The sequence below is a fragment of the Scyliorhinus canicula genome, chromosome 1 (assembly GCF_902713615.1).
Source record: "Scyliorhinus canicula chromosome 1, sScyCan1.1, whole genome shotgun sequence".
NCBI classification, from domain to species: Eukaryota; Metazoa; Chordata; class Chondrichthyes; order Carcharhiniformes; family Scyliorhinidae; genus Scyliorhinus; species Scyliorhinus canicula.
In genome coordinates, this window is record NC_052146.1 from 1,185,841 (window position 1) to 1,199,057 (window position 13,217).

At 51.7% G+C, this 13,217-nt stretch overlaps 1 protein-coding gene across 1 annotated transcript in view; it reads right to left on the minus strand.

The window, feature by feature from the left end:
• The window catches only part of LOC119977131 (dynein heavy chain 10, axonemal-like), a 552,876-nt gene that overhangs the window by 46,446 nt on the left and 493,213 nt on the right, over positions 1-13,217 (minus strand). Inside the window, 3 exon segments of the mRNA XM_038817763.1 lie at positions 6,513-6,722; positions 8,741-8,941; positions 12,076-12,259. Coding sequence (XP_038673691.1) covers positions 6,513-6,722; positions 8,741-8,941; positions 12,076-12,259 — 595 coding nt within the window.

Genomic DNA, 13,217 nt, shown 5'->3' on the forward strand with positions numbered 1-13,217 from the left:
TGAAGGCATGTAAAATCGTCGGCTCCAACGCACCCCTCCCTGATGATCTCAAAGCATTCTATGCCGGCTTTGAGAAAGAGGTCAGCGAGAGCGAGCCCTCCACCCCAGAAGCCGCGGATGAACTTGTATCTGAGATCACCATTGCAGACGTCAGAGCAGCCTTCTCGAAGGTCAACCCACGGAAAGCCACTGGCCCGGATGGGGTACCCGGACGGGCACTCAGGTCTTGCGTGGATCAGCTGGCGGGGGTATTCGCAGACATCTTCAACCTCTCTTTACAACAATCTGAGGTCCCTATCTGCTTCAAGAAGACGACCATCATCCCTGTACCAAAAAAAAGCCAAGCAGCGTGCCTTAATGACTATCGTCCAGTGGTTCTGACATCCAACATCATGAAGTGCTTCGAAAGGTTAGTCATGGCACGAATCAACTCCAGCCTCCCGGATTGCCTCGATCCACTACAGTTTGCCTACCGCTGCAACAGGTCCACAGCAGACACCATCTCCATGGCCCTGCACTCTACCCTGGAACACCTAGATAACAAAGACACCTACGATGAAAAAGGAAGCATACATAAGATCTAGGCGACTTAAAACTGATGAAGCTTTGGAGGAATATCGGGAAAGTTGGACAAATCTCAAACGCGCAATAAAGAGGGCTAAAAGGGGTCATGAAATATCTTTGGCTAACAGGGTTAAGGAAAATCCCAAAGTCTTTTATTCGTATATAAGGAGCAAGAGGGTAACTAGAGAAAGGATTGGCCTAGATTGGTCTGTGCGGAGTCTGCACATCCGCCCCGTGTGTGCGTGGGTTTCCTCCGGGTGCTCCGGTTTCCTCCCACAGTCCAAAGATGTGCAGGTTAGGTGGATTGGCCATGATGAATTGCCCTTAGTGTCCAAAATTGCCCTTAGTGTTGGGTGGGGTTACTGGGTTATTGGGATAGAGGGAGGTGTTGACCTTGGGTAGGGAGCTCTTTCCAAGAGCCGGTGCAGACTCGATGGGCCGAATGGCCTCCTTCTTCCAAATTTTTGGATCTTCCAAAATGCATCACCTCGCATTTGCCTGGATTGAACTCCATCTGCCATTTCTCTGCCCAACTCTCCAATCTATCTATATTTTGCTGTATTCTCTGACAGTCCCCCTCGCTATCTGCAACTCCACCAATCTTAGTATCGTCTACAAACTTGCTAATCAGACCACCTATACCTTCCTCCAGGTCATTTATGTATATCACAAACAACTATGGTCCGAGCACGGATCCCTGTGGAACACCACTGGTCACCTTTCTCCATTTTGAGACACTCCCTTCCACCACGACTCTCTGTCTCCTGTTGCCCAGCCAGTTCTTTATCCATCTAGCTAGTACACCCTGAACCCCATGCAACTTCACTTTTTCCATCAACCTTTTGTGATATAGATCATAAATTCTATGATCTATGATCTACTCAAAGACAAAAGAGGGAATTTATGCGTGGAGTCAGAGGAAATGGGTGAGATTCTTAATGAGTACTTTGCATCGGTATTCACAAAGGAGAGGCACATGATGGATGTTGAGGCTAGGGATGGATGTTTAAATACTCTAGGTCAAGTTGTCATACGGAAGGGGGAGGTTTCGGGTATTCTAAAAGACATTAAGGTGGGCAAGTCCCCAGGACCGGATGGGATCTATCCCAGGTTACTGAGGGAAGCGAGGGGCTAAATACCTGGGGTCTTAACAGATATCTTTGCAGCATCCTTGAGCACGGGTGAGGTCCCGGAGGACTGGAGAATTGCTAATGTTGTCCCTTTGTTTAGGAAAGGTAGCAGGGATAATCCAGGGAATTATAGACCTGTGAGCTTGACGTTAGTGGTAGGCAAACTGTTGGAGAAGATACTGAGGGATAGGATCTATTCACATTTGGAAGAAAATAGACTTATCAGTGATAGGCAACATGGTTTTGTGCAGGGAAGGTCATGTCTTACAAACCTAATAGAATTCTTTGAGGAAGTGACAAAGTTAATTGATCAGGGAAGGGCTGTAGATGTCGTATACATGGACTTTAGTAAGGCGTTTGATAAGGTTTCCCATGGCAGGTTGATGGAAAAAGTGAAGTTGCATGGGGTTCAGGGTGTACTAGCTAGATGGATAAAGAACTGGCTGGGCAACAGGAGACAGAGAGTAGTGGTGGAAGGGAGTGTCTCAAAATGGAGAAAGGTGACCAGTGGTGTTCCACAGGGATCCGTGCTCGGACCACTGTTGTTTGTGATATACATAAATGACCTGGAGGAAGGTATAGGTGGTCTGATTAGCATGTTTGTAGACAATACTAAGATTGGTGGAGTTGCAGATAGCGAGGGGGACTGTCAGAGAATACTCAAAATATAGATAGATTGGAGAGTTGGGCAGAGAAATGGCAGATGGAGTTCAATCCAGGCAAATGCGAGGTGATGCATTTTGGAAGATCCAATTCAAGAGCAGACTATATGGTCAATGGAAGGGTCTTGGGGAAAATTGATGTACAGATAGATCTGGGAGTTCAGGTCAATTGTACCCTGAAGGTGGCAACGCAGGTTGATAGAGTGGTCAAGAAGGTATACAGCATGCTTGCCTTAATCGGACGGGGTAATTAGTACAAGAGTCGGCAGGTCATGTTACAGTTGTATAGGACTTTGGTTCGGCCACATTTGGAATACTGCGTGCAGTTCTGGTCGCCACATTACCAGAAGGATGTGGATGCCTTGGAGAGGGTGCAGAGGAGGTTCACCAGGATGTTGCCTGGTATGGAGGGTGCTAGCTATGAAGAAAGGTTGAGTAGATTAGGATTGTTTTCGTTGGAAAGACGGAGGTTGAGGGGGGGACCTGATTGAGGTCTACGAAATTATGAGAGGTATGGACAGGGTGGATAGCAACAAGCTTTTTCCAAGAGTGGGGTGTCAATTACAAGGGGTCACGATTTCAAGGTGAGAGGGGGAAAGTTTAAGGGAGATGTGCGTGGAAAGTTTTTTACGCAGAGGGTGGTGGGTGCCTGGAACGCTTTGCCAGCGGAGGTGGTAGAGGTGGGCACGATAGCATCATTTGAGATGCTTCTAGACAGATATATGAATGGGCGGCAACAGAGGGAAGTAGATCCTTGGAAAATAGGCGACAGGTTTAGATAAAGGATCTGGATCGGAGAAGCTGGGAGGGCCGAAGGGCCTGTTCCTGTGCTGTAATTTTCTTTGTTCTTTGTCATACTCCTATTTATCGACTACAGCTCAGCCTTCAACACCATCATTCCTACGAAACTCATCTTCAAACTCCGTGGCCTTGGCTCCTCCCCCTGCGACTGGATCCTGAACTTTCTAACCCACAGGCCACAATCAGTAAAGATAGGCAACAACACCTCCTCCACGATCATCCTCAACACCGGTGCCCCACAAGGCTGTGTCCTCAGCCCCCTACTCCTTATACACCTATGACTGTGTGGCCAAATTTCCCTCCAGCTCGATTTTCAAATTTGCTGATGACACCACCGTAGTGGGTCGTAGTGGACGAGACAGAGTACAGGAATGAGGTAGAGAATCTGGTGAACTGGTGCGACGACAATAATCTCTCCCTCAATGTCAATAAAACAAAGGAGATTGTCATCAACTTCAGGAAGCGTAGTGGAGAACATGCCCCTGTCCATATCAATGGGTTGAACGCGTCGAGAGCTTCACGTTTTTAGGTGTACAGATCACCAACAGCCTGTCCTGATCCCCCCATGCCGACACTATAGTTAGGAAAGCCCACCATCGACTCTACTTTCTCAGAAGACTAAGGAAGTCTTCTCAGAAGACTACGACCCTCACCAACGTCTACAGATGCACCATAGAAAGCATTCTTTCTGGTTGTATCACAGCTTGGTATGGAGCCTGGAGCAGTGGGGGAGGGGAAACTCCATGAGGGGGCGCATGCATTCGGGATCTGGGCCTATCACTCCATCATGCACTACGTAGCCGAGGATGGCTAGACGGTTGGTGCTGAACACGCATTTGTCCTTGTTGTAGGTTAGATTAAGGAGTTTTGCAGTATGGAGGAATTTTCGGAGGTTGGTGTCGTGGTCCTGCTGGTCGTGGCCGCAGACGGTGACGTTATCGAGGTACAGAAACGTGGCCCGTAAACCGTACCAGTCAACCATTCGGTCCATCTCCCGTTGGAAAACCGAGACTCCATTTGTGACACCGAAGGGAACCCTTAGGAAGTGGTAGAGCCGCCCATCTGCTTCAAATGCAGCGTATTTGCGGTCGCTAGGGTGGATGGGGAGCTGGTGGTAAGCAGACTTGAGATCCACTGTGGAAAAGACCTTGTATTGTGCAATCTGATTGACCAGATCAGATATGCTGGGGAGAGGGTATGCGTCGAGCTGCGTATATCTGTTGATGGTCTGACTATAATCGATGACCATCCTGTGCTTCTCCCCGGTCTTTACAACCACTACTTGAGCTCTCCAGGGGCTGTTGCGAGCCTCAATAATACCTTCCTTCAGTAACCACTGGACTTCCAACCTAATGAAGGTCCAGTCCTGGGCACTGTACCGTCTGCTCCTGGTGGCGACAGGTTTGCAATCCGGGGTGAGGTTCGCAAAAAGGGAAGGTGGATCGACCTTGAGGGTTGCGAGGCTGCAGACGGTTGGGGGGTGGGGGGGGGGGAGGGGGGGGGGGGGGGGAAGGTATAGGGCCACCGAATTTAAAAGTTAAACTCTGGAGGTTACATTAGAAGTCTAAGCCTAGGAGCGTGGCAGTGCAGAGGTGAGGGAGGACGTAGAGCCGGAAATGTTTTAATTCCCTTCCCTGGACTGTGAGGTTCACTACGCAGAAACCTTTGATCTCTACAGAGTGAGACCCGGAGGCCAGGGAGATTCTTTGGTTCAATAAATTGATGCTCGATCAATGACTCCAGAAGCGAGATTGGACGACAATTGAAGGCTTTATTGGACTAGATGTTTCCCCCAGCAGCGCAGGTACAGAATGCAGCTGCTAGGGAGACACAGACTCTTATACTCCGCCTTAATGGGCGGGACCAGCAGGTAGGCATCACCAATGATATAGCAGTCTCAGGTACCTCCCACACCAATGGTCTTACAGCATCAACCTAGGTACCGTAATACCCCTAATACCGACTACCACACGCTGCAGTAACTCACCAAGGTTCCTTCAACAGCACCTTCCAAACCCGTGACCTCGGCCATGCTAGGCAGCAGGTAGATGAGAACATCACAGCTACAACCTCCCCTCCAAGCTGCACATCGTTAAATACCTTTAACCTTCCATCTACAGAGCCTTGTTCCTAACCCCTCTATTTCTTCAATCTCTCACCCAGTGGCATTCTTTTAGCATTTTAAACACTTATCTCATATCTCCCAGTAATCTTCAGTATTCTGACATCAAAAGTTTCAAATCTTTCATCAGACGTGTACCCCCAATTACAGGAAATCCAGTGAAACTTCATTGTAACCTCTCTAAGCCTTCTGAATGTGAAGCCAAATACTGCACATGGTGTTCTAAATGAGTTTTATTCACCTCTTGGCTTTTATATTTGTATGTTTTGTGATATCTGAATTCCATTGTTTTTTTAGTGCCATGTGTACCATCGCCCGAAACACCAGCTTCTCCATAACACCGAGCTGCTTTACACACAGAGCCTAATGATTGGGAAGTATGTGCGGAAGTTGCTTTGTTAACATAGCTAACACCAAAGTCTGGGCGGGCATCCTGACACAGGGACTAAGCTCCTCATTTCCCCACACATTACCTTCTTAACCATTCTGTCAAAAGGTTGTGGGTCTCCAGGATGGAGCTGCTTGGGCCCTCCTTACAGTTAGCTTACAACAGAACCCTGCCTTCTGTCTGGACAATAGAATGACATTTTCTTTAGCTCGCACTGCCATGGTTGTCTGCTGGGACCTCCAACTCAATTCCAATTATTTCTCCCCACTTACATCGTCTCTAACTCCATACGAAACAATGAAGCAGTGAAAAACTCAGTGTGCTTGACAATATCTGTGAGGAGAGAAATCGAGTTTAAATTTCAAGTCCGGATGTTTCATACATGAGGATCATTCTAAAAAAATAAATTTAGTGTACCCAATTCATTTTTTTTCATTTAAGGGCAATTTAGCGTGGCCAATCCGCCTTCCCCTGTGTGGGGGTGAGACCCACGCGGACACAGGAAGAATGTGCAAACTCCACACGGACAGTGACCTGGGGCCAGGTATTGAACCTGGGTCCTCGGTGCCGTGAGTCAGCAGAGCCAACCACTACGCCACCGTGCCGTCCATACGTGAGAGTCATATAAACTTGAAACGCTAACTCTGTTCCTCTCCCCACAGATGTTGCCAGACCTTTTGAGATTTTCCAGCCTTTTCTGATTTTGTTTCAGATTTTCAGCAGCTGCAGTATTTTGCTTTTATGTTAATAAAGCAGTGAAATCTGTTTTGTTCATCATCCATTGCTGAAATATATAAAAGTTAAAAGGATACATGGAAACAAATTAAATCTAGAAGGCACTTTACCAGAAAATCAGATTCATTGAAATCATATGGAACGTTCCATCCAATTTTGCCATATTTTCTTCGCTCCTGGACAACGGCGTGGAAGAATGCCAGCACATAGACGAGGGACATGTAGGCAGTGTGTGGGCACGTGTACAAGGACTCTTGACTGATCTTGAAATAAGTAGCTCGCATGTTCAGCTTCAGACCATTGGGTGGTTCTGTAACGACCTGCAGTGACCAAGTGTAATTAATGGTTAGAGAACACTGACTAAGTATTGTTACTGGTTAGAGGATAGTGAACTATGTTTTGTTACTTGTTAATGGGTAGTGAACATCAACCACATCAAAGAGCAGTAAGGGCATTGCAGTCATACGCTTGAGTGATTGGAACGCACTTACCTCCCTGTGATGTGGTTGATGTTTGCAACATTGGGGTCCCACCACTTAGAGTCACTCATCCATGAAGGGAGATGAATGAATCACGGCTGCAGCTGTTATGTGGAAGCCGTCAATCACAGCCCACAACGAGAAATGAATGAATGGCTTGCAGCTAATGGATCTATGGGGTTGAAACACCGGTTAAAGCTGCTGTCCTTCCAGGAATGGACACGCGGACTTCCAGTAAGTGTTACAGCTGTGATTCGTTTCACTGCTTCTGTCTGGATTGCTCTCTAGCTTCCAGAGAGGTCTCTTTTCTCTGGGGAGGGGTGGGTCTGGGGGTGAGCTCTTTATTCAGGGGGTCCCTGTGGTGGATTCCTTTAGTTAGGGGGTCTCTGTTGGGTCCGTCTAGTCTCTGTGAGTGGTTCCTGGGGTGGGGGCCTCCCTATTCATGGGATTGCTAGGGGGGCTCTCCCTGTCAAGGGGTCCCTGGGGGAGGGGGGTTTCTCCCTCGTTAGGGAGTCCTGGGGGGGGGGGGGAACTAGTCACCATTAGGGGGATGTAAATCAGTTTCACACTGGTCTCCAATGTGCTGTGGTGGGCATCAGTGGAAGATCCCACTGAAAATTCACACTGGCATGAAACCAATTTTTGGATTCCTGCTGAATTCACTCCCCTCCCCCACCGGCCCACCAGTGAACCTGCCGGGGGGGGGCATGGGAAAATTCTGCCCTTTGACAAGCTGAAGTTTACAGAGGGTGAAATGTGGAGAGCAACCATCAGAGTGTTGAAATAGTTGAGTCAATAGGCAACAAAGGCACAAACTTGGATTTTGGCAGCGGAGATGAGCCATGGAGGAGATGGAATTACAGAGTCCCAGTTTCACCAATCTATTCATGTTGCTGAAGTCCCTCATCTGGAACTGTCCTTGTGAATCTCTGTAACACCTTCACATCCTTCCAAAAGTGTGACACCTAAACCTGGCTTCAATAATCCATTGAGGACAAGCCAGTGATTTATCAGGTTTAATGTAATTTCCATGCCTTTGTATTTTATGCCCCTATCTACACATCTCAGGGTGTGGTACACTTTATTAACCACCCTCTCCACCTGTCAATGACTCAGGCACATATACATCAGGTCTCTACTTCTGCACCGACTTGTACAATTGTTCATTCAAAAACGAACCACACCTTTTACTCTTCTCTACCCCAGTGACTTGTCCCCTGGAACCCCTCAATGCCCCAACTTGCCAATAAGGGGGTCCTTGGTGTCCCCTCCCCCCCATACCCCACCTCACACGGTCAGAGCACCTTCTGGTCCAAACCCTGGCATGGGCAAAATGCCAGTCTGGTGACTTGGCACGACCACTCTGACATCCTGGCAATGCCCCTGCGAGCCTGGCAGTGCCAGGTTGGCACCTGGGTGGCACACTACCTGTGTACTAGGGAAGCACTGCCAGGGAGGCACTGCCAGAGTGGAAGTGCCAAGGTACCTGGGGGGGAACCCTGCCCTGAGGCCAACCACCAGGGGCCTCTGATCGCCTGGGGGATGCCCCACACCCGTGAGTGGGGAGTAGTGCTGAATATCACCTGGCTGGGGTCTCCACGGTGAGGCCAGTGAATGCTGGATGGCCGTTCCATGCCAGACTGAGTCCTGCCCACTGTGGGTAGGATCCAGATTGTGAGCTCTGGTAAGATCTCTTGAGGCATGACGTCCATCGGGAATCTCCGGGAGGCCTCTCCTGTGATCTACCGGCTGTGTCCCGTTCCGATTCTGGTCAGACGCAGCCGGTAAATCACACCATTATTTCAACTTCATCCTTTTTATTTGTCTAAACACCAGAGTCTAATTATTCCTAAATGTACCTTCAGTGCATTCTGAAGTATTCCAATTGGAAAGTCTTGGATTGGGTCAGTGGTGAGCCACAAGCGGAAGTCAGGATGAGGTTTGTGGATCATGTCCAAAGCTTTCTCCAGTTCTTTCAGCCACTTCACAAGGAGGTGACAGTTCTGCAACATTAGCCATTGTCCACGGGCAACAGCGGTCTCCAGCAACTGCAGTGCCACCTGGGAAAGAGAGAGGAGAGGAACATCTCACATATTTACAGTGTGGTCAACATCACACAGCTGTCCATTGGTGTTATTGCAATGCTGTGCTTATTTCCACAAAGAATATAACATGAATATCTTTTTTGAGTTTATTCCTACATGTTATCACAAATACATCTTTAATCTGATATTCTTCTATCTCCATCTCAATGCGGGCAGTATAGAGTTTATTTTAAATGGGTTAAAATAGTGGGCAGAAGGGCAGCACGGTGCTGAGGTCCCAGGGCAGCACGGTGCCGAGGTCCCAGGGCAGCAGGGTGGCACAGTGGGTTAGCCCTGCTGCCTCACGGTGCCGAGGTCCCAGGGCAGCACGGTGGGGCAGTGGGTTAGCCCTGCAGCCTCACGGCACCGAGGTCCCAGGGCAGCACGGTGGCACAGTGGGTTAGCCCTGCAGCCTCACGGTGCTGAGGTCCCAGGGCAGCACGGTGGGGCAGTGGGTTAGCCCTGCTGTCTCACGGCGCCGAGGTCCCAGGGCAGCACGGTGCTGAGGTCCCAGGGCAGCACGGTGCTGAGGTCCCAGGGCAGCACGGTGGGGCAGTGGGTTAGCCCTGCAGCCTCACGGTGCCGAGGTCCCAGGGCAGCACGGTGGGGCAGTGGGTTAGCCCTGCAGCCTCACGGTGCCGAGGGCCCAGGGCAGGAGGGTGGCACAGTGGGTTAGCCCTGCAGCCTCATGGCGCTGAGGTCCCAGGGCAGCACGGTGCCGAGGTCCCAGGGCAGCACGGTGGGGCAGTGGGTTAGCCCTGCTGCCTCACGGTGCCGAGTTCCCAGGGCAGGAGGGTGGCACAGTGGGTTAGCCCTGCAGCCTCATGGCGCTGAGGTCCCAGGGCAGCACGGCACCGACGTCCCAGGGCAGCACGGTGGGGCAGTGGGTTAGCCCTGCTGCCTCACGGTGCTGAGGTCCCAGGGGAGCAGGGTGGCACAGTGGGTTAGCCCTGCTGCCTCACGGTGCCGAGGTCCCAGGTTGTGGCAGCACGGTGGCACAGTGGGTTAGCCCTGCTGCCTCACGGTGCTGAGGTCCCAGGGCAGCACGGTGGCACAGTGGGTTAGCCCTGCAGCCTCACGGTGCCGAGGTCCCAGGGCAGCACGGTGCCGAGGTCCCAGGGCAGCACGGTGGCACAGTGGGTTAGCCCTGCTGCCTCACGGTGCCGAGGTCCCAGGGCAGCACGGTGGCACAGTGGGTTAGCCCTGCTGCCTCACGGTCCCGAGGACCCGGGTCCGAATCCCGGCTCTGGGTCACTGTCCCTGTGGAGTTTGCACATTCTCCCCGTGTCTGCGTGGGTTTCGCCCCACAACCCAAAGATGTGCAGGGTAGGTGGATTGGCCACGCTAAATTGCCCCTTAATTGGAAAAAAAATTATTTGAAATGTTTTTTTTTAAAGTGGGCAGAGAATGCCATAAACACACTTTAAAGATTAATCTGCGAATATCGTCAACACTAATGTCAGACTTTGGTCAGGTACTGAGTCAAGCAGATCAACAGTCCAGGCTGCAGCCTGGGCTGGGGCCTATCCCAGGCTGGGTGGGTGAGCAGCAGGCACTGGCATTAGACACCCAACGGACCAAGGTTCCTACTTCCTGGTTACGACCCAGAATCACTCGGCAGAAAGCAGACATATCTGAATGCCAGGTCAGACCAAGCTGTCAGACCCTCTCGGGATAAAAGTAACTCATCTCGGTTCATGCATAAAGGGGCAGCACGGTAGCATTGTGGATAGCACAATCGCTTCACAGCTCCAGGGTCCCAGGTTCGATTCCGGCTTGGGTCACTGTCTGTGTGGAGTCTGCACATCCTCCCCGTGTGTGCGTGGGTTTCCTCCGGGTGCTCCGGTTTCCTCCCACAGTCCAAAGATGTGCAGGCTAGGTGGATTGGCCATGAGTGTTGCCCTTAGTGTTGGGTGGGGTTACTGGGTTATGGGGGAGGTGTTAACCTTGGGTCGGGTGCTCTTTCCAGAAGCCGGTGCAGACTCGATGGGCCGAATGGCCTCCTTCTACACTGTAAATTCTATGAAACACTAGGGTTTTCACTCCGGCATCGGCACTTAGTCTCCCGATGGGGGAATCTCGCCCAATATTTACCTGCCATATGTTCACACATAGGCACCAGGGTTATTCCAGGTATCCTGGGATCTGCAGCAAGCAGACGCTTGAGCAAAGCAGGCTGGAGTGATATATTGATATTGTAGTATATCCATGGATATGAAGCAGTTCCTTTACTTCCAACTTCTTTTCTCAGTGAGGTGCTGGAGTCTGCTGGGAATTAGCTCCATAGAATTTACAGTGGAGAAGGAGGCATTTGGCCCATCGAGTCTGCACCGGCCCTTACAAAGAGCACCTCACTCAAGCCCAGGAGGCCGCTCCTCGCCCCCTATTCTCCCACCCCCGGGGGGCTAGGACCGGCGCCGTGTCATTTACACGTGTAAAAGCGGCGCAGCGTAAATTACACGGCCAGCGCTGTGTAGATGACATCACCCACGTATGCGTGGTTGCCGTCCTCCCCGCGGGCGCCCCGCAAGAAATGCCGGAGCGATCCTGCGGGGCGGCGGAGGAAAGGAGTGCCTCCTTCAGAGAGGCCGGCCCACCCATCGGTGGGCACCGATCGCCAGCCAGACCCCTTTTGAGCCCCCCCCCCCCCGGTGCTGGATTCCCCCCTCCCCCGCAACTCTCCCACCCGGCGTGGGGCGGGGGGGGAGGAAGAATTGCGCCCGTGGTGTGTGATATGTAGGCAAAGCCACAGTACTGGGAGAAGTAGAAGAGAAATGGCTGAATGGACATGTAATAACGGCAGCTCCAATGACAGAGCTGAGATACAGTGAACAGTAATTAGATCAGCCCAATGGGTTTAAACACAAATGCCCAAATTGAATCAATTTGAAATGAAATGAAAATCACTTATTGTCACGAGTAGGCTTCAATGAAGTTACTGTGAAAAGCCCCTAGTCACCACATTCTGGCGCCTGTTTGGGGAGGCTGGTGCGGGAATTGAACCGTGCTGCTGGCCTGCTTTGGTCTGCTTTAAAAGCCAGCGATTTAGCCCAGTGAGCTACACCAGCCCCTAGTTCTCCACTGTCCTCCACCAGACCTAGTTCATATACCTTTTCTTGTCCTTGTCCCATAGCGAGGAATTTCAGTCGGCTTGTTCCAAACCCCGATCGCTCAGCCAGCTTAAGGAGATCAGATGCTGGGTCGGAGCCGGGACTCAGGATAAAGACGATGGAAGAATTTGGAGTGCTTTGTTCAAAGATGGCCTCAAAACTAATGACAGGTGGCTGGACAAACCTGGTGAGGATTGAAATTGATTAAATCAGAACTTGTGCACGTGTCGTCAAACCGGCTAATGAAAAATTCAAACATTTTCAATCACGGAAAAATACAGGCCCTTCAGCCCATCAACTCTGCACCGACACATGATGGACACGTGACCTGCCAACGAATCCCATTTGTACTTGGTCAATAGCCTCGAAAGTTATGATGTGCCAAGTACTCCAGGTACTTTTTAAAGGATGTGAGGCAACCCACCTCCAGCACCCTCCCAGGCAGTGCGTTCCAGACCCTCACCGCCCTCTGGGTAAATGTTGTTCCTCAAATCCCCCCTAAACCTCCTGTCACTTGTGTCCCCTTGTGACTGACCTTCAACTAATGTGACCAGGGGCGGCATTCTCCCCTACCCGGCGTGACGGAGGGTCCCGGCGTAGGGGAGTAGCGCCAACCACTCAGGGGTCGCGCCTCCCCAAAGGTGGGGAATTCTCCCGGGCGTGGGGAATTCTCCCCACCTTTGGGGGCCAGCCCCGCGCCGGAGCGGTTTGCACCAGAAGACTGGCGCAAAAAACCGGCGCCCGCGGCAGCGGGGCTGGCCGAAAGGCTTTCGCCGGTCCGCGCATGCGCCGGCAGTGACGTCAGCGGCAGCTGGCCGCTAACGTCACTGCCGGCGCATGCGCGATGTGGGGTTCTCGTCCGCTTCCGCCATGGCGGCCGCGGAGGAAAATAGTGCACCCAGGGCACTGGCCCGGAGTCTGAGCGGGGGGCCCCGATCGCGGGCCAGGCCACCGTGGGGGCACCCCCCCGGGGTTCGATCGTTCCCCCCCCCCCAGGACCCCGGGGGCCCGCTCGCGCCGCTGATCCTGCCGCCACCAGAGGTGGTTTAAACCTCAGCGGCGGGAGAGGCCTCCCAGCGGCGGGACTTCGGCCCATCCGGGCCGGAGAATCACCGCAGGGGCCTCTCCGATCGGAGTGGCGA